The sequence below is a fragment of the Petromyzon marinus genome, chromosome 21, assembly GCF_048934315.1.
Source record: "Petromyzon marinus isolate PM22_M1 ecotype Great Lakes invasive population chromosome 21, UKy_Petmar_22M1.pri1.0, whole genome shotgun sequence".
Lineage (NCBI taxonomy): Eukaryota > Metazoa > Chordata > Hyperoartia > Petromyzontiformes > Petromyzontidae > Petromyzon > Petromyzon marinus.
The window spans coordinates 2868830-2891133 of record NC_133687.1 but is presented as its reverse complement, the minus strand read 5'-3'; the positions used below and the strand labels follow the sequence as shown (position 1 = coordinate 2891133).

At 55.4% G+C, this 22304-nt stretch overlaps 1 protein-coding gene across 4 annotated transcripts in view; it reads left to right on the top strand.

Annotated features, from left to right (window-relative positions):
• LOC116944655 (sodium/hydrogen exchanger 9B2-like) overlaps nucleotides 1-21233 on the top strand; it is a 39167-nt gene extending 17934 nt beyond the window's left edge. For all 4 annotated transcript variants that reach the window (XM_076068408.1, XM_032958389.2, XM_076068410.1 and 1 more), the window contains 5 exons: nucleotides 3259-3408; nucleotides 4156-4267; nucleotides 4557-4693; nucleotides 12716-12983; nucleotides 15010-21233. In XM_076068408.1, the coding sequence (XP_075924523.1) occupies nucleotides 3259-3408; nucleotides 4156-4267; nucleotides 4557-4693; nucleotides 12716-12983; nucleotides 15010-15083 (741 nt within the window). In that variant the 3' untranslated portion in view covers nucleotides 15084-21233. The remainder of the gene's footprint in view (nucleotides 1-3258; nucleotides 3409-4155; nucleotides 4268-4556; nucleotides 4694-12715; nucleotides 12984-15009) is intronic.
• The last annotated feature ends 1071 nt before the right edge of the window (nucleotides 21234-22304 follow it).

The following is a 22304-nucleotide window of genomic DNA, read 5'->3' as shown; positions in this document are numbered from 1 at the left end:
CAGTGTCACTACCTTATTACAGACCAATTCACTTACCTGTCAACCCCTAGTCAGTGCACTATCTTATTACAGACCAATTCACTTACCTGTCAATCCCTTATCAGTGTCCCTACATTATTACAGACCAATTCACTTACCTGTCAAACCGTTATCAGTGTCACTACATTATTACAGACCAATTCACTTACCTGTCAACCCTTTATCAGTGTCCCTACATTATTACAGACCAATTCACTTACCTGTCAACCCCTTATCAGTGTCACTACATTATTACAGACCAATTCACAAACCTGTCAACCCCTTATCAGTGTCCCTACATTATTACAGACCAATTCACAAACCTGTCAACCCCTTATCAGTGCCCTACCTTATTACAGACCAATTCACAAACCTGTCAACCCCTTATCAGTGTCCCACACCAATTTCTTCCAATCCGAGCGCCTGTGATTGGGGCTGAGCATATGCCTCAGCCAATTTGGCGGCGCTCATTCATGAGCGTTTAGACCTTGACTGTTTTTTTTTTTAACATGTAATGCCTTCATTCGATGAACGCATTCAAAAACGTTTACCGAGGGACTACTGTATAGGGGATGGGGGGAGAAAGAGGGGAGTGAGGAGGGGGAGGGAAGAAGGAAGAGGGGGAGTGGAGCTTTTAACAAACTACGGGATTAAAACACCTTCATTTTTTTGGGAAATCACAAGGTTTTAGGTTCCCCTGTCGGGCGCGAGTCGCTACCCAAGTGCATGAGGGCACGCGAGAGGCTCGGTTCGCATCGTCTTCATGTCTGCAAGCGTTACCGTGACCCGCTTCCCGCTGTGTCATACACGGACGGACGGAGCTAATGTATGTGTTCACAATAAAAGTTATTTTGGGTCAGACCGCGTAAATATAAACGTGTCGTTAACCCACCACCACTCGACACAGCCAATTAGTAAGGTTTGTCATGTAAGCAAAACATGCCAATTCGTTACGAGTGTAGTGACGTAAATGGATTCACTGTGGCGTCTAGCGCCAGCTACTGTCACCAGAGTGGAACTACATCATTAGACCTCCTTTGCCAGTTCCAAAATATAATAATAATAGGGTTTTTCCCCTTTTTTCTGGCAACAAAACTGAAACCTTTTACAAGGATTCATGTCTGCATTAACCACAACACCTACAGTCAAAATGCAAACAGAAAACATACTATGAAAATATATGCATTGTCCTTGAAACTGATTGGTCCACACCAAGGGACGGCTTTCTTTTGAGCCTCGACCCAATTGATGCTCGACCAGATGACGCCAGAAGGCGTCACACAGCTCAAAGACAATGCACTATCAAAGTAATGAGGGCTCGGGGTGAGCATCTACATCATTAGACCTCCTTTGCCAGTACCAAAATGTAATAACAGGGTTTTTCCCCTTTTTTCTGGCAGCAAAACTGAAACCTTTTTACGAGGATTCATGTCTGCATTAACCACAATACCTGCAGTCAAAATGCAAACAAAAAACACACACTATGTGCTCGACCAAATGACGCCAAAAGGAGTACACCTTTTGGCGTCATCTGGTCGAGCACCAATTGGGTCGAGGCTCAAAAGAAAGCCGTCCCTTGGTGTGGACCAATCAGTTTCAAGGACAATGCCACATATATTATCATAGCGTGTTTTTTGTTTGCATTTTGACTGCTGGTATTGTGGTCAATGCAGTAAACATGAATCCTCGTAAAAAAGATTTCAGTTTTGTTGCCGGAAAAAAGGGGAAAAACCCTTTTATTCTAAGAGTGGAACTGTGCGTCTTGGGCCTGGCACCAGGGTAGGCATGGCATGGAAGCGGGCCCCAGGGGGCGTGGTTCTGGTGACGGTCAGAGAGAGGGCGAGTGAGCACGTGACAGTCCGGGTGAAACCCGAGAGCGCACGTGACCAAGAGAGGGTAGCGAGGGGTGGGGGGGGGACCAAAGGGTGGCAAGAGGGACACGTGACATGAGGCCCAGGAAATTTTAGAAGGATCTAGAAGGGGGCGTGGCCGAGGTCGGAGCCAGCTCACGCTCAGGGGCATACAAGGGAAGTGCCGAGAGCCGATCCGGGCCGTCTGTTGGAATGGAACCCGTCGGTGCTGCGTCTCTTCGACCCTCGGTCTTCGGCCTTTACGCTGGGCATCGTGAGTCAGGCAGTGTGTCACTGACTGACCCGGTTATGTAGTTACCCCGTTGTGGTCTAGTTAACCCAAGTGTACATTTATGCAGTGACCCTGTTGGGGTGTTATAATAATCGTGTTGCCTCCAGGTGCTAGTGTGTGAACCCACTAGACTAGCACAGCACACCGTTGTGTCGGAGAGAAACACACAATTCGAGTATGACGTTTCGCCGGTGATTACAACCGGCTTCACCGGGCGTACGGTGCGAAAGGATTTCGAACGTAGCCAACCGTTGCTTGCTTTGCCTTTTGCTCAGCGTGCCCAGTTTTCTCCAGGGCGAGTCTCTCGATCAATCAATCAATCGGTCTTCATTTGACGCGTGCCAATATCACCCTCAATATAGTAGGCATCGGGTCACCGTTCCAATTGAACGGGACCGGCGCGGGGGGGGGGCACGGAGCAAACCCGCCACATGTCACGACCTCGGCACCTAACGCCGACTGAGCGGAGTAAGATGAAGAGCAACGGTGCGCGACGCGTACGTAGCACAGCAAGAGTAAAAGTACGGCTGTGCACGAGAGTGTCGGTGCGTCTCGCTTCCTGAGAGAGTCACCGAGGTACTCCCACGTAACGGACCGAGTGGCCTCGTTGGAGAACGTTAAAAAAACAAACGGGGCAGCCCACAATCCGCCTGGCGCGCGACACTTCCACCCCTCCCCCCGCCATGAATGTAATAGTGGCGTGGTCCCGGTAGGTTCCTTGATAGTTGCTAGGTAAGCGGAAAAGTCGTTGAACGATCATCGTTGTCCCATTGACTCCCATGTTGACAGTGTTCCACTCTTGAAACAACTTTTAAACAGCACACAGAACACTTAGCGCACACACACACACACACGAAGAGTCATAGTGCTCACAGGTGCCTGTTCTCAGCGTGTGTGGTTAATTAGCGCCACCCCTCCTTCCCACCCCCCCACCCCTACCCTCCCACCCACTGCCCCCCCCCACCCACCACTCCCACCCGCCCACCCCTCCCCATCAGTCATCCGAACGCAATCGGGAGAAAGACGTCATTGTACACGTTCGTCATGGTAACGGGAAACGGTTGACGTCTGTCGACGCGTGCGTGCGATTTTTGACAGGCGCACGTGGTGGCTTGGAGGACGACCCTGCTGTTGGCCACGGGGGTCCTGGCCATATTTGGTAGCGAGGCCCTGGGCTTCCCGGGGGCCGGCGGCCTCTGCTGCCTCATGGTGCCCTTCGTGGCCGCTCGGGGATGGGGAGACACCAGCGTGAGTGTGTGTGTCATGTGTGTGTGTGTCACGTGTGTGTGTGTCACGTGTGTGTGTGTCACGTGTGTGTGTGTCGTGTGTGTGTGTCGTGTATGTGTGTCACGTGTGTGTGTCACGTGAGTGTGTGTGTCGTGTGTGTGTGTCACGTGTGTGTGTGTGTGTCGTGTGTGTGTCACGTACGTGTGTGTGTCACGTGTGTGTGTCACGTGAGTGTGTCGTGTGTGTGTGTCGTGTGTGTGTGTCGTGTGTGTGTCATGTGTGTGTTGTGTGTGTGTTGTGTGTGTGTCGTGTGTGTGTTGTGTGTGTGTTGTGTGTGTGTCGTGTGTGTGTCGTGTGTGTGTTGTGTGTGTGTCGTGTGTGTGTCGTGTGTGTGTTGTGTGTGTGTTGTGTGTGTGCGCGTGCCACGTGTGTGTGTCGTGTATGTGAGCACGTATAGTGCGTGTGTATGTATCGTGTGGTGAGTGAGTGGGTGGATGTGTGACTGAAGGCCGTGTGTATCGTGTGTGTGTCGTGTGTGTGTCGTGTGTGTATCGTGTGTGTGTCGTGTGTGTGTCGTGTGTGTATCGTGTGTGTCACGTGTGTGTGTCGTGTGTGTATCGTGTGTGTCGTGTGTGTATCGTGTGTGTCACGTGTGTGTGTCGTGTGTGCATCGTGTGTGCACCGCGTGTGCACCGCGTGTGTGTCGTGTGTGTGTCGTGTGTGTGTCGTGTGTGTACCGTGTGTGCACCGTGTGTGCGTCGTGCGCAGGAGGCTGTGGCGGAGGCAGTGAAGGCCGTGTGGATCGGAGTGTTCCAGCCTCTGCTCTTCTCCCTGATCGGCGCCGAGGTCTCCCTCTCCGTGCTGGATCCCCGCACCACAGGTGGTGACGCCGCTCACTAACTCCAGAGGTCACCCCCGCCCCCACCTCCGCCCTGCCCACGTCCGTCACTGCTGTGGGCAGCGCCCGCAACAGTGACGGACGCCGCTCGCGCCCGAAGGGGCGTCTCTGGGGGCCCGGCGAGGCGCTCCTGGGCGAACGGGCGTAATCGCCGTCAGCACCAGCAGCAGCACCACCCTCACCGCTATAATCATGATGATGGTGCTGATGATCTGCTGCTGTGCGCGCTGCTGATGATGATGACGACGACGGTGCTGGTGGCGGTGAGCAGGGCTATGTGTGGTGGTGCTGCTGGTGGGGCTGCTGATGCGCCTCCTCGTCACGTTCGGGGCCGTCGGCTGCGCCGGCCTCAGCGCCCGGGAGAAGCTCTTCGTGGCGCTCGCGTGGCTGCCCAAGGCCACCGTGCAGGCGAGACCCACGCACACACGTACACACGTACACACACACACACACGTACACACATACACACACGTACACACACGTACACACACACACACGTACACACACACACACGTACACACACACACACGTACACACACACGTACACACACACACACGTACACACACACACGTACACACACGTACACACACGTACACACACACACGTACACACACGTACACACACACACGTACACACACGTACACACACGTACACACACGTACACACACACGCGCACACACACGCACACACGCACGTACACACACACACGCACACACACACACACACGTACACACACACGTACACACACACACACACACGTACACACACACACGTACACGCACACACGTACGCACGTACACTCACATGCACGCACGTACACACACACGCACGTACACACACACACGCACGTACACACACACACGCACGTACACACACAACAACAACCGCCATTCGCCACTAAGTGGCGGTGACGTCACCACGACGCTTGTGCCAGGCTATGTGCACCGTGACGCCACGTGAAGTGTCGAACACCCGCTGGCAGGAGGTCACTGGGCAGACCCAGGTGCCACGGGTCGACTGACTGAGATGACTGGCTGATGCACCACCTGTGCCCCCTACTGTGCCAACCTGCTGTGCTTTAGCCACCCGGCGCTCCGCTCGTTGTTCTGAGCGTCGCTCCTCCGCCCTCCGTTGTTGTTGGAGGGCGACTGCCTCCAACTGCCCAGTAGCATCCTTCACGAGCCTGCTCCACAGAGGCCGATCTTGACACCGCTGGTACCAGTCATCGGCAAGTCCACTCAGCTCCACGTCCTCCTGTACCACATCACTCCATCTCTTCTCTAGCCCGTGCCGCGCCCGCTTAGCCCCCTCAATCCGGCCAAACAAAAGCTGTTTCGGCATGCGGTGGCTGGGCATGCGGGCTACATGACCCAGCCATCGCAGCCTTGCCTGCCGGAGGAGCTCACCGATGGGACCCTGCCCAGATCTTTCAAGGATTTGTGAGCTCCTCACACAATCCAGTCTGGTTAAACCCAGGATGGATCGTAGGCAGGCCAGCCTAAATGTTTCTAACCGGCGAAGATGTTCCATTAGGGGGGTCCACGTTTCGCAAGCGTAGAGAAGGGAGGGAATGACCGTGGCCGAGAAGACCTGAAGCTTAGTGCGGAGCGATAGACCAGGTAGCTTCCACACAGCGTTACGCAACCGATGAAAAGATATTGCCGCTCGACTGATTCGGAGTGAGACCTCTGCTGTTAAACTGGAGCCAGTCATAAGCACACTGCCCAGGTATGGGAAACTCTCCACTCTCTCCACAACTGCCCCATCAGCGATTGGGAGTTGTGGGGGTGGAGTGTCCGATGGTACAAAATACCCAGGCAGGTGCTTAGTTTTGGTGGGGCTGATGGTAAGGCCCCACCTCTTAGTGGCACGCTCCAGTCTCAGCAGCAGCGTCTCCAACTCCTCCTCTGACTGAGCAGCTATTACCAAATCATCAGCATACATAACGTGGTTGAGCAATAGGGAGCCATCCCTTGACCGCACCCGGGCATCGATTAGCCTCCCATTATATCTGTACCATATGGAGATTCCCCCGGTACAGCTATTGAAGGCTTCACGAACTACGTGGTCAAAATAGATGTTAAATAATGTGGGAGCCAGAGGACATCCCTGTCACACCCCAAGGTGTACAGGGAATGGCTCTGACTCCCGGCCACGTAGTTTTACCCGGGCCCGCTCACCATCATGAAGGTCCTTAATGATCGTGAGCAGAGGGTCAGGTACTCCAAAAGCACGAAGAACGACCCAGAGCCCAGGCCTACTGATGGTATCATAGGCCTTGACCAGGTCGTACACACACACGCACGTACACACACACACGTACACACACACGCACGTACACACACGCACGTACACACACACGCACGTACACACGCACGTACACACACACGTACACACACACGTACACACACACGTACACACACACACACGTACACACACACACGTACACACACACGTACACGTACACACACACACGTACACACACACACATACGCACGTACGCACGCACACACGCACGTACACACGCACGTACACACACACGTACACACACACGTACAACAACAACAACCGCCATTCGCCACTAAGTGGCGGTGACGTCACCACGACGCTTGTGCCAGGCTATGTGCACCCTGAGGCCACGTGAAGTGTCGAACGCCCGCTGGCAGGAGGTCACGGGGCAGACCCAGGTGCCACGGGTCGACTGACTGAGATGACTGGCTGATGCACCACCTGTGCCCCCTACTGTGCCAACCTGCTGTGCTTTAGCCACCCGGCGCTCCGCTCGCTGTTGTGAGCGTCGCTCCTCCGCCCTCCGTTGTTGTTGGAGGGCGACTGCCTCCAACTGCCCAGTAGCATCCTTCACGAGCCTCCTCCACAGAGGCCGATCTTGACACCGCTGGTACCAGTCATCGGCAAGTCCACTCAGCTCCACGTCCTCCTGTACCACATCACTCCATCTCTTCTCTAGCCCGTGCCGCGCCCGCTTAGCCCCCTCAATCCGGCCAAACAAAAGCTGTTTCGGCATGCGGTGGCTGGGCATGCGGGCTACATGACCCAGCCATCGCAGCCTTGCCTGCCGGAGGAGCTCACCGATGGGACCCTGCCCAGATCTTTCAAGGATTTGTGAGCTCCTCACACAATCCAGTCTGGTTAAACCCAGGATGGATCGTAGGCAGGTCAGCCTAAATGTTTCTAACCGGCGAAGATGTTCCATTAGGGGGGTCCACGTTTCGCAAGCGTAGAGAAGGGAGGGAATGACCGTGGCCGAGAAGACCTGAAGCTTAGTGCGGAGCGACAGACCAGGTAGCTTCCACACAGCGTTACGCAACCGATGAAAAGATATTGCCGCTCGACTGATTCGGAGTGAGACCTCTGCTGTTAAACTGGAGCCAGTCATAAGCACACTGCCCAGGTATGGGAAACTCTCCACTCTCTCCACAACTGCCCCATCACCGATTGGGAGTTGTGGGGGTGGAGTGTCCGATGGTACAAAATACCCAGGCAGGTGCTTAGTTTTGGTGGGGCTGATGGTAAGGCCCCACCTCTTAGTGGCACGCTCCAGTCTCAGCAGCAGCGTCTCCAACTCCTCCTCTGACTGAGCAGCTATTACCAAGTCATCAGCATACATAACGTGGTTGAGCAATAGGGAGCCATCCCTTGACCGCACCCGGGCATCGATTAGCCTCCCATTATATCTGTACCATATGGAGATTCCCCCGGTACAGCTATTGAAGGCTTCACGAACTACGTGGTCAAAATATATGTTAAATAATGTGGGAGCCAGAGGACATCCCTGTCGCACCCCAAGGTGTACAGGGAATGGCTCTGACTCCCGGCCACGTAGTTTTACCCGGGCCCGCTCACCATCATGAAGGTCCTTAATGATCGTGAGCATAGGGTCAGGTACTCCAACAGCACGAAGAACGACCCAGAGCCCAGGCCTACTGATGGTATCATAGGCCTTGACCAGGTCAATAAAGCAGAGATGTAGGTCTTGTTGGAATTCCCTACACCTCTGCTGTAGCAGACGGACAGAAAATATGGCATCTGTGCAGGACCGCCCTTTCCTGAAACCGCATTGGGGCTCCGCAAGCCTCTCCTCAGCGTGCCTGGCAAGGCGATGCTGAATAATCCTTGCCAGGACCTTTCCCGGCACACTGAGGAGTGAGATGCCCCTGTAGTTGTTACAGTCTGTGCGGTCCCCCTTCTTAAAAAGGGGGACCACCAGGGCATCCTTCCAATCCTGCGGAACCCGTCCAGTGGTCCAGACTGTTGTTATGATGTCATATAGGGCAGTCTGTGCACAAACGCCACCCTCCCTCAGCATTTCGCTTGGGAGATCATCTCTGCCCGCTGCCTTTCCTGGTCTCAGACTCCGGATCGCCTTCAATACTTCCTCAGCAGATGGCACCTCAGCCAGCCACTCACAGGGGGTGACTTCATCCAATATTTGAGGCACCGCAGCCTCAGCAGGGTCATCCTCACTTTGTGCCACGATGTTTTCCTGGCTGAGGGATTTTCCCTCCCCCAGGACCTCACAGAAATGCTCAGCAAATCTGCGAACCTGTTCCTGGGGGTCGGAAATTGGATCACCGTTTTTTCCCCTAATGATGGTAATAGGTGTGGCGCTGCAGGTTACTTTTTTGATGGAGTTAAATAGCGATTTGTGATCACGGGCCACTGAGGCAGACTCCATCTCCTCAGCAACCCGCGACCACCACCCATCCTTGCAGCGCCTCACAGCTCTCCGAACCTCCGAGCGAAGGCTGCGGTAAGCCTCCTCATTCTCTGACGTGGGATTCTGTAGCCGATGACAGTGGGCCTGTCGCTTTTTCTCAACCATCCTGAACAACTCCTCTGTCATCCAGGGTGTCTGGGGAGGTCTGGACCGCGTACCCAAAGCAGCCATTGCAGCTGCATGAGTCACAGTCCTAAACCTCGCCCATTTACCCTCGACATCAGGAGGAGTCGGGGACGATGCCAATCCCAGCCGCAAGCGATGATGAAATTCTCGCTTGCAACTTTCATCAGATAACTGAGACCAGGCCACTTTAGGTTGGAATGGGGTCCTGGGTGTACACCCACCACCGGAGTGGAAGAATGGCAGGCGCATCTTACAGATGACTAGTCGATGGTCAGAGGGCAGATCAGCTCCACGGTAGGTCCTGGTGTCAAGGACATGGGCTCGCATTCGCTGGTCCGTCACTATGTAGTCCAGCAGATGTTCTTGCTTGGACCCGGCATGCATCCATGATGTTGTGTGGATGCGCCGATGCCGGAACAGCGTGTTGGTAATTACAAGCCCATGGGCTGCACAAAAATCTAGCAGCCTCCTACCGTTGTTATTGAGCTGATCTGGCCCATGCCCTCCAATCACTCCAGACCAGGTGCCAGTATCATGACCAACTCGGGCATTGAAGTCACCCAACATGATGACTCTATCCCGAGGGGCCACTTTAGCCAGCACCTGTGACAGGAGGTCATAGAAGGCATCTGACTCATCGGCTTTGCCTGCATCCCTCCACGGATGTTCATCTTCGGTGGGGGCATAAGTAACCACGACCACCATTCCTCGCCTCCGGTTGATGGGAAGGCGAGCCCAAAGTAGCCTGGGGCTTACAGCTTCCCACACCTCACCGCCACGCTCCCACGCCCCCTTCATTCTTTTGTTCAAAAGAAGACCCACACCCTGTTGTTTGGCAGTCTGCTGCCCCGAGTAGAGGACTGTCCACCCCTCATGGTGGCAGGAGCCAGAGCCGGTCCACCGGACCTCCTGAATGCCGCATAGATCCAGGCGGTACCGGTCCAGCTCCCGACAGAGGAGTGGCAGCCTCTCCTCTGCAGTGAGCGTTCGAACATTCCACGTGGCCACCCGTAGTGGCTTTTCGTTGTTTCTGGAGTAGCCCCGAGGGTAGGTATTCAATCTCCTGGCTCCGCCAATTGGGGTTTGGCCAGGAGACGTCATAGACGCCTGGCCCCCCACGTACACACACACACACACGTACACACACACACACGTACACACACACACGTACACACACACGTACACGTACACACACACACGTACACACACACACACATACGCACGTACGCACGCACGCACGTACACACGCACGTACGCACACACACACGCACGTACACACACACGCACATACAAACACACACACACGTACACACACACACGCACGTACACACACGCACGTACACACACGCACGTACACACGTACTCACACATAAAAAAGACAAATATCCCCCATATAGCCTTAACAGACTGTAGGGGCAAGTGCTGTTAGCGAGCACCTATGAAGGCCGGAACGGTACACGAGGGGGTGGGTGGCCAGCACCACGCCCGACCGCCTTTGTCTCCCCAGTGGCGATGTTTACACACCGCACCAGGTACTCATTTGAGGCTGAGTCGACCTAGGGGAGGCCCAGGACCGGTTCAGATAATCGTCACTGGTGTTGGCCGTGAGTGGGAATCCAACCCAGGTCACCGGGTTTATAGCGCAGTGCGCTAACCACTACACGCACATATACACACACACACGTTCACGGACGCACACGCATGTACACACGCATGCACACACACATGTACACACACGTTCACAGACACGCACGCACGTACACACACGCACGCATGCCCACCATGCCCACTGTATCCACCATGCCCACTGTATCCACCATGCCCACTGTATCCACCAAACCCACTGTATCCACCATGCCCACTGTATCCACCATGCCCACTGTATCCACCATGCCCACTGTATCCACCAAACCCACTGTATCCACCATGCCCACTGTATCCACCATGCCCACTGTATCCACCATGCCCACTGTATCCACCAAACCCACCGTATCCACCATACCCACTGTATCCACCATGCCCACTGTATCCACCATGCCACCGTATCCACCATACCCACTGTATCCACCATACCCACTGTATCCAACAAACCCACTGTATCCACCATACCCACTGTATCCACCAAACCCACTGTATCCACCATACCCACTGTATCCACCAAACCCACTGTATCCACCATGCCCACTGTATCCACCAAACCCACCGTATCCACCAAACCCACTGTATCCACCAAACCCACTGTATCCACCATGCCCACCGTGTCCACCAAACCCACTGTATCCACCATACCCACTGTATCCACCATGCCCACTGTATCCACCAAACCCACTGTATCCACCATACCCACTGTATCCACCAAACCCACTGTATCCACCATGCCCACTGTATCCACCATACCCACTGTATCCACCATACCCACCGTATCCACCACGCCCACCGTATCCACCATGCCCACTGTATCCACCATGCCCACTGTATCCACCAAACCCACTGTATCCACCATGCCCACTGTATCCACCATGCCCACTGTATCCACCATGCCCACTGTATCCACCAAACCCACTGTATCCACCATGCCCACTGTATCCACCATGCCCACTGTATCCACCATGCCCACTGTATCCACCATGCCCACTGTATCCACCATACCCACTGTATCCACCATGCCCACTGTATCCACCATACCCACTGTATCCACCATACCCACTGTATCCACCATACCCACTGTATCCACCAAACCCACTGTATCCACCATACCCACTGTATCCACCAAACCCACTGTATCCACCATACCCACTGTATCCACCAAACCCACTGTATCCACCATGCCAACTGTATCCACCAAACCCACCGTATCCACCAAACCCACTGTATCCACCAAACCCACTGTATCCACCATGCCCACCGTGTCCACCAAACCCACTGTATCCACCATACCCACTGTATCCACCATGCCCACTGTATCCACCAAACCCACTGTATCCACCATACCCACTGTATCCACCAAACCCACTGTATCCACCATGCCCACTGTATCCACCATACCCACTGTATCCACCATACCCACCGTATCCACCACGCCCACTGTATCCACCATGCCCACTGTATCCACCATGCCCACTGTATCCACCATGCCCACTGTATCCACCATACCCACTGTATCCACCAAACCCACCGTATCCACCAAACCCACTGTATCCACCAAACCCACTGTATCCACCATACCCACTGTATCCACCATGCCCACTGTATCCACCAAACCCACTGTATCCACCATACCCACTGTATCCACCAAACCCACCGTATCCACCAAACCCACTGTATCCACCAAACCCACCGTGTCCACCAAACCCACCTTGTCCACCACGCCCACCGTATCCACCAAACCCACCGTATCCACCAAACCCACCGTGTCCACCAAACCCACCTTGTCCACCACGCCCACCGTATCCACCAAACCCACTGTATCCACCAAACCCACCGTATCCACCAAACCCACCGTATCCACCAAACCCACCGTATCCACCAAACCCACCGTGTCCACCACGCCCACCGCCCCCGCCAGGCTGCGATAGGCTCGGTGGCGCTGGACGTGGCGCGTCTCCGTGGCGACGCCGGCGCGCAGGCGTGGGGGCTGCAGATCCTCACGGCCGCTTTCCTCTCCATCCTGCTGACGGCTCCGCTCGGCTCGCTGCTCATCGGCCTCACCGGCCCGCGTCTCCTCCAGCTGCCGCGCCAGTTGCTGGCGCCGCCCACCCCCCCTCCACCACCACCACCTCCTCCTCCTCCTCCTCCTCATCATCATCCGGCCGATGCCGGCGCGGAGGTGGACGGTAAGCGTCGCCACGGTCACGCGGTAGGTACCGGCCGGGCGTATGGCATGGTGGCGAAATGTTATCTCCCTCGCCTGGTACGCAGGAGGTTCGGGGTACTAATTTTAAAATAATAATTGTTGTTGTTATTATTATTATTCTTGGTTCTTTCGGTAAAGTCACGTAGAAGGGAAACAATGCGTGACTTTACCGAAAGAACCAAGAACAGGAATCCCTGCAGTCACGAAAGCTTTCGATCAAAATTGATTTTTATTGTTAAGATTTTGCCTGTTGACCCAGGACAGTGTGGCCGAGTCTCGCGACTCGTTTTCAGGAGGGTCATGCCAAGTTTTTTCGCAGTTGGGGGCAACAATCGCTGCTGCTGCTGCTCGCAATTCCAATTGAGTGCGGTGTCACGGTGGCGAATTGTTAACCACCTCGCCTGGTCTACAGGAGGTTTTGGGTTCGATTCCGACCCTGACGCTTGTGCATTTGGAGTGTGCGTGTCCTCCCGCCCCGTGCCCGCGTGGATTTTTCTCTGCATTCTCCAGTTTTTCCCCTCCACATTCAGAATCAATGTCACGCGTTTCGAGTGTTTGGCTGCATCCATTTCCACATGCGCCACTTTGTTATGCCATCAATTGTGTCCAGGTTGCTTCTGGCAAAGAGCTACATAGCTCAGTTGGGCCCTTACCTGGTCAAATAATTTCATTTTTCGACACATAGAGACTCGTAGAGATGCATGGTATGTATGTACGTTGAACTTCTTTCCGCAAGCGTAAGTAGCCAACCGCGCTTATCGGAGGTGCGGTACATCTAGACCCATAGAGACGGCGTAGTGAAGCCACTGTAGTCTGAACTCGTTCAACAGAGGAGGAGGAGGAACAGCAAAACGACACGAACTCTCTCTACGATGAAGCCCTCTCGGCATGGCCGGCAGCAGAACTTCCACATTGGGCATCAAGCTCCTGAAACTCTTTGCTGCTTCCTCCATGCGGAAGGGCAGAGCAGAGACTATACAACTAGAAACGGTGTCTTTGTTTCACCAGGTAAGGCCCACTGAGCCGTGTAGCTATTTTTCAGGAGCGACCTGCCCACAAACGATTGCCCAACGAAGTGGCTTATCGCGTGGAAATGTGTAGCGGCAGCCCAGTACTCTGAGCGCGTGACGTTGATTCCAAATGTGGAGGGAAAAACCGGAGGACCCGGAGACAAATCCACACAACCACGGGGAGAACACGCAAAATATTAAAGGGTCAGGGTCGGGATCGAACCCACTGCCTCCTGTTTACCAGGCGAGGAAGTTAACATCTCATAGCCACCGTGATGATGATGATAGAGAGTCAGGGTCAAGATCGACCCCACACGACCTCCTGTATACCAGGCGAGGTAGTTAACATTTCCTAGCCACCGTGATGATGATGATAGAGGGTCAGGGTCAAGATCGAACCCACGACCTCCTGTTTTACCAGGCGAGGTAGTTAACATCTCATAGCCACCGTGATGATGATGATGATAGTCAGGGTCAAGATTGACCCCACACGACCTCCTGTTTACCAGGCGAGGTAGTTAACATCTCATAGCCACCGTGATGATGATAGAAAGTCAGGGTCAAGATCGACCCCACACGACCTCCTGTATACCAGGCGAGGTAGTTAACATCTCCTAGCCACCGTGATGATGATGATGATGATAGAGAGTCAGGGTCAAGATCGACCCCACGACCTCCTGTACACCAGGCGAGATAGTTAACATCTCATAGCCACCGTGGCGCCCCCTGGCCGGTACGGCCCAAGCACAGCCACTCGCCGTCTCTGAGCGGAGGCGGACTGTCAGAGTAACACCGTGCTTGTTGTCTCGCTGCCACCTCCACCCCCTCCCCACACACGCACGCATGCACACGTACACACACGCACGCATGCACACGTACACACACGCACGCATGCACACGTACACACACGCACGCATGCACACGTACACACACGCACGCATGCACACGTACACACACGCACGCATGCACACGTACACAACACGCACGCATACGCAGGTCAGACTCTCGGTTTGAGTCCAGACAAAGCGGAGATGGAGTCCACGTTTGAGGAGCAGCAGACACTGATGTAACCTGGCCACCTGCTTAGGGTTCACTCACTGACATCAGAACACCCGCCAGTGGCAGCTGTCTGCCGGTAGAGGCGGGATACTCGCTCGCTGTGTATGACAGCAAGTGAGGGATTTCAGGGGTGATTTTTAGTTGTCAAACAAATGCAGGCGAAAACCCGGACCGGCAACGGTGGCGATGAGCTCGAAGACTTGTGGCTTCGCCCTGCGTGACGACGGTGACGGTGGCGAACCACACGGAGGAGGAGGATGAGGAGGAGGAGGATAAGCGGGGCTGTGGCTGCGCGCCAGTTTGCTCCGCCTGCTGTTTGATGTTCGTACGCGCGGAGCACTAAAGAGACGAGCAGCTACGGTTACCGCTTGGGTCGCAAGGTGCACCTAGCCTGGTGCAAGCCCTTGAGTGTTTTTTTTTTTTCGACTGCGGAACGCGAGCCGTGCCCGAAGGCGTCGCGCGCAAGCAGACGAGAGCCGAGAACCGCGTATTGTGCTGTCGCCGTTTGGCTCCGACTCGGCTCGGCAAACAGGTCCCAGTGGAAAAGAGAAAGGGAAGAACAAAAAAGCCTCACCCGAAACGTGCTGGCACCGTGCTGGCACTGGTGGCACCGTGCTGGCACCGTGCTGGCACCGTGCTGACACTGGTGGCACCGTGCTGGCACCGTGCTGGCACTGGTGGCACCGTGCTGGCACCATGCTGGCACTGGTGGCACCGTGCTGACATTGCTGGCACCGTGCTGGCACCGTGCTGGCACCGTGCTGACACTGGTGGCACTGGTGGCACCGTGCTGGCACCGTGCTGGCACTGGTGGCACCGTGCTGGCACCGTGCTGGCACGGTGCTGGCACTGTGCTGACACTGCTGGCACCGTGCTGGTACCGTGCTGGCACCGTGCTGGCACTGTGCTGGCACGGTGCTGGCACTGGTGGCACTGGTGGCACCGTGCTGGCACCGTGCTGGCACTGGTGGCACCGTGCTGGCACCGTGCTGGCACGGTGCTGGCACTGTGCTGACACTGCTGGCACCGTGCTGGTACCGTGCTGGCACTGTGCTGGCACTGTGCTGACACTGGTGGCACCGTGCTGGCACCGTGCTGGCACTGTGCTGACACTGGTGGCACCGTGCTGGCACCGTGCTGGCACCGTGCTGGCACTGGTGGCACCGTGCTGGCACCGTGCTGGCACCGTGCTGACACTGGTGGCACCGTGCTGGCACCGTGCTGGCACGGTGCTGGCACCGTGCTGGCACGGTGCTGGCACTGGTGGCACCGTGCTGGTACCGTGCTGGCACCGTGCTGGCACCGTGCTGGCACTGGTGGCACTGCTGGCACCGTGCTGGCACCGTGCTGGCACTGGTGACACCGTACTTGCACCGTGCTGGCACCGTGCTGGCACCGTGCTGGCACCGTGCTGGCACTGGTGGCACCGTGCTGGCACCGTGCTGGCACCGTGCTAGCACCGTGCTGGCACCGTGCTGGCACCGTGCTGGCACTGGTGGCACCGTGCTGGCACCGTGCTGGCACCGTGCTGGCACCGTGCTAGCACCGTGCTGGCACCGTGCTGGCACTGGTGGCACCGTGCTGGCACCGTGCTAGCACCGTGCTGGCACCGTGCTGGCACTGCTGGCACCGTGCTGGCACCGTGCTGGCACCGTGCTGGCACTGGTGGCACTGGTTGCACCGTGCTAGCACCGTGCTGGCACCGTGCTGGCACTGCTGGCACCGTGCTGGCACCGTGCTGGCACCGTGCTGGCACCGTGCTGGCACTGGTGACACCGTACTAGCACCGTGCTGGCACCGTGCTAGCACCGTGCTGGCACCGTGCTGGCACTGGTGGCACCGTGCTGGTACCGTGCTGGCACCGTGCTGGCACTGTGCTGACACTGGTGGCACCGTGCTGGCACCGTGCTGGCACCGTGCTGGCACCGTGCTGGCACTGGTGGCACCGTGCTGGCACCGTGCTAGCACCGTGCTGGCACCGTGCTGGCACTGGTGGCACCGTGCTGGCACCGTGCTGGCACCGTGCTGGCACTGGTGGCACTGGTGGCACTGGTTGCACCGTGCTAGCACCGTGCTGGCACTGCTGGCACCGTGCTGGCACCGTGCTGGCACCGTGCTGGCACTGGTGGCACTGGTGGCACCGTGCTAGCACCGTGCTGGCACCGTGCTGGCACTGGTGGCACTGGTGGCACCGTGCTAGCACCGTGCTGGCACCGTGCTGGCACCGTGCTGGCACCGTGATGGCACCGTGCTGGCACCGTGATGGCACCGTGCTGGCACCGTGCTGGCACCGTGATGGCACCGTGCTGGCACTGCGCTGGCTCGGCGTGGATGGCCCCTTTGTAGAAATGAGGAATGGGTTTGGCGGACGGCTGCTGCTGCTGCTGATGTTGCCGCGTGTGTAAGCTACGAGTGCACGTTCGAGCGTCGTGTTTGATGTTTGTTCAGGTGTGTAAGCTACGAGTGTGCGCGTACCAGCGTCGTGTTTGACACGTGTTCAGGTGTGTAAGCCACGAGCGTGCACGTACGAGCGTCGTTCGTGCGCGACGATGGACAATTTCTTGAATCTCTCATTGCACTGGAACCGGGCGTGGGGGGGGGAAGTTATTTTTTTGTGTTTACGGTCAGCTCCCTAAGACTGGGGAGAAGCCAGAGCGGTGAACTCTGAACCACCCTGCTGGGCCATCGCGAGATTTCATGCGGGATGGAGCTCGTTGCTCCCGTGGTGATTACTCGGTCCCAACGAGCGATCTGTCGCTGCTCCCGAGCGAGCTTCGAGGCATCGGTGCTCATCGCCTCTCTGCAGCCCCTTGCAAAGCCCGTGGTGGGAATTCCACATTCACGTGGCCAGGGTGGAGAGTCTATCCGCAAGGGGCAACTGCTGTTTTATCGACCCTGGAGGGAGGGAGGGATGATGATGATGGTGATGATGGACCGAGTCGATCCCCGCACGCATTGCGCGCAAAGTGCTTGCCACAAGTGAACCACAGATGCCTCGCTGGTCACCTCAAGGACCATAAGCCATCATTAGGCGAACTCCGCTCATCCTCGCAGCAGCGCCTTTTCGCTGGCCGTCAAACAAAAGGCGGTGGTCGCCGCATCGCTTGGCACTTCTGGACGCGCTGCTGCGGCCACCTGGATAGCTCTCTTGTCGGACGCCACTGGAGCTGCGCACTTTTAAAATCAGCCAGATTGACAAACACTGCGTCCTCCATACCATCATCACCACCACCACCACCACCCAGAGGCTGTGGCAATGTCAGCCCTGCTCGGGGGGATGATGGCACGGCACAGGTCAAGTGTCACGTTGATTGTGTGACCGGGCGAGGACTCTTACCCCTTTCCCGTCCCGATGACGACGTACGTGTACGTCGTCAAAAGGGAACCGGTGGGGAAACTTAAAGTAGCCTTTCCGGTAGCCGAGGCTCCCACAAGGCCATGCGACAGGGCGCCTGGCACAGTTTGGCGCCGGCCATCGTGGAGTGCGGTCGCGTCGCTACGGTTCTCCGCGGCGAGTAACGATGTCTTCAGAAACAACGGCTCTGCTACGCCTCCCCAGAGAAAATGAACGCCCGAGCCGCCTGCCGCGTTGCGGAGTTGAGCGGTGAACGGGACGACCGCAGCCTGCAACTTGCAGGCGTCCCCGGACCGGGAGAAGGTTTTGAAGAGACCAGGGTTGGAGTCTCGTTCGCAGGAGTGACCTGGTGGGGGTGGGGGAGCTGGGGGGGTTACCACCATCATGCAAGCAAAAGCATGCAATTAAGTAGGGCGATGAAGCAAATATATGAAGGCCATTGATGAAGGCATATGTTCAAACACACGCGTGATGAAGGCATGCAGGCAATGGTACACTGCTCTCAGCCGTGTCTAGACCACCAACACCGATTGGCCAACGATGTACTTTTAAATATGTTTATTTTTAAAAACACATGTTACAACAAGTGACATTTTTTTTTACGCTCCAGCTCTGTTAGAGCACGCGTGTGTTAGAACACTGCCGTGTGGGTGTTAGAGCCCACGTGTGTTAGAACACTGCCGTGTGGGTGTTGGAGCACGCGTGTGTTAGAACACTGCCGTGTGGGTGTTGGAGCACGCGTGTGTTAGAACACTGCCCGTGTGGGTGTTAGAGCACGCGTGTGTTAGAACACTGCCCGTGTGGGTGTTAGAGCCCACGTGTGTTAGAACACTACCGTGTGGGTGTTAGAGCACGCGTGTGTTAGAACACTGCCCGTGTGGATGTTGGAGCACGCGTGTGTTAGAACACTGCCCGTGTGGGTGTTAGAGCACGCGTGTGTTAGAACACTGCCGTGTGGGTGTTAGAACACGCGTGTGTTAGAACACTGCCCGTGTGGGTGTTAGAGCACGCGTGTGTTAGAACACTGCCCGTGTGGGTGTTAGAGCACGCGTGTGTTAGAACACTGCCCGTGTGGGTGTTAGAGCACGCGTGTGTTAGAACACTGCCGTGTGGGTGTTAGAACACTGCCGTGTGGGTGTTAGAGCACGCGTGTGTTAGAACACTGCCCGTGTGGGTGTTGGAGCACGCGTGTGTTAGAACACTGCCGTGTGGGTGTTGAAGCACGCGTGTGTTAGAACACTGCCCGTGTGGGTGTTGAAGCACGCGTGTGTTAGAACACTGCCGTGTGGGTGTTAGAACACTGCCGTGTGGGTGTTAGAGCACGCGTGTGTTAGAACACTGCCCGTGTGGGTGTTAGAGCACGCGTGTGTTAGAACACTGCCGTGTGGGTGTTGGAGCCCGCGTGCGTTTTTTGTGGGGAGCGGTGGCGAAGGGGTTAGCGCACTGCACTACGAACCCGGCGACCTGAGTTCGATTCCCCTTTTACGGCCAACTTCGGTGATGAATAGAGTGTCTGAACCGGGCCTGGTCCTCCTCTCGGTCGACGCAGCCTCAAAATGAGATCCTGGTGCGATGTGTCAACAGCATCAGCACTGGGGAGACAAAGGCGGCCGGGCGTGGTGCTGGCCACCCACCCCCCTCCGTCGTGTGCCGTACCGGCTATAATAGGTGCTACTCCCGAACAGCACTTGCCCCAACGATCCTGTAAAAGCAGCGGTCCCCAACCTCTTTGGCACCAGGGACCGGTTTTGTGGAAGACGATTTTTTTTTCACGGACCGGGGGTGGTGGGGGGGAGGTGTTCATCATTGGGTCTTTCCCCCTTTTCAAAGAAGCTCTGCAGCGACGTTTGTTTGTTTTTATACTCATGTTGGCTACTAGGGGTTAGAGCTTGTGGGCTCACCAACACTGTGACCGAGACGAACGCGCAGTGCGGGAAAGAGTCGCGGACGGAAGTGGTAAATAATAAAATAATGGGCGGGTCACCTGCGGAATAAGTAAGTGTGGGATTCTGACTTCTCATAAGGAGCGCGCAACCCAGACCCCTCGCATGCGCAGTTGACAGTCGGGTTCGCGCTCCTATGAGAATCTCATGCCGCCGCTGATCTCACAGGAGGCGGAGCTCAGACGGTAATGCGAGCGATGGGGAGCGGCTGTCAATACAGATGATGATGAAGCTTCATCTGTCAATACAGATGATGATGATGAAGCGTCATCTGTCAATAACAGATGATGAAGCTTCATCTGTCAATAACAGATGATGAAGCTTCGTCATCTGTCAATAACATGACGACGCTTCATCTGTCAATACAGATGATGATGAAGCTTCGTCATCTGTCAATAACAGATGATGAAGCTTCATCTGTCAATACAGATGATGATGAAGCTTCGTCATCTATCAATAACATGATGACGCTTCATCTGTCAATAACAGGTGACGAAGCTTCATCTGTCAATAACAGATGACGAAGCTTCATCTGTCAATACAGATGACGAAGCTTCATCTGTCAATACAGATGATGATGAAGCTTCATCTGTCAGTACAGATGATGATGAAGCTTCGCTCGCTCGCCCACCGCTCTCACCTCCTGCTGTGCGGCCCGGTTCCTAAGAGGTCACGGACCGGTCCCGATCCGCGGCCCGGGGGTTGGGGACCCCTGCTGTTAAGCTGTAACGGGGCGTCTTTGCCTGTGTTTACGTGTGTCCGTGCACATTTCTCTCGGGATGCTCTTCGAGTTAGGCGACCACGTGGTCCTTCGCGTCTCGTGGCTAAAGAGTTGGACAAATAAAATCCAGCTGAAGAAGGAACGATGGACTACTTGATGCGTCAATTGTTCTCTCTCTCTAAAATCTCATCCCACCACCACCCCGCGGGTCGCCACGTTTCCCAGAATCTCTAAACTTTAGTTGCTCAATCGAATACAAGTAAACCCACCCCCCCTCACTTTTAAACATAGATTGAAAACTCACCTCTTTAGAACTGCTTTTTGGTGTTTAGTTTGTTGTACTTTCGCCGCATCCCCGATTAGCGCGGCTGGCTACGTACGGTGCGAAAGAAGTTCAACGTACATCCGTGCGCTGTGAAGAAAAGCCATAACCTGAAACGTCGCCTATTTTATATATATATAAATATTTCCCTTTCAAGGCCACGCACGCGGTGTTGCATTGTGTTTGTTCTGTTCGCCGTTTGGTGTTCTCTGCTCTAACACTGGTGGCGGGACGAGGCCGTGAAGAAGGCTGCCTCTGGTGCAGGCCAATCGGTTTCAAATACAATGCGTCACATTATCAGAGCGCGTTTGTTTGCATGCTTTGCCACAAGTATGCGTGGTTGTTCAATGCAGACTTGATGCCTTTGTGTTTGAACACGCTAGGGGCCGTCCATAAATGACGTCAGACATTTGTGACGATGTGTAACGATAGGGGGGGGGGAGGGGTTTGAGAAATGTGACGTCACATAAAGATTCGCAACTTTAAATAAATATAGAGAACACGTTCTACTTAATTAAATAGACTTTTTAATAAATGTTTTCTCCTACAACATCAGAGTGCAGCGCCACATTAAATACGCACTACAATGACAATAGTTTAAAGCGATTTGAAGCATGTTTTCTATTTTTTTAGGGGGGGGGGGCAGAGCTTTGTGACGTCATATTTGAGGGGGGGGTTCTGACTTTTTATGACGTCGTGTGACGAAGGGGGGGGGGGGGGTCAAAAATCGTCCAATATCGCGTGACGTCAGTAATGGACGGCCCCTTAAACACCTGTTTCATTGCCAGACAGGGTAAAGCCTATTCTTATTTTTCATCATTTTGGATACTGGCGAAAGATCCCCATAGCTATAGTGTTGTTGGTCTTGTTATCGTCGACGAGCGTGTTGGG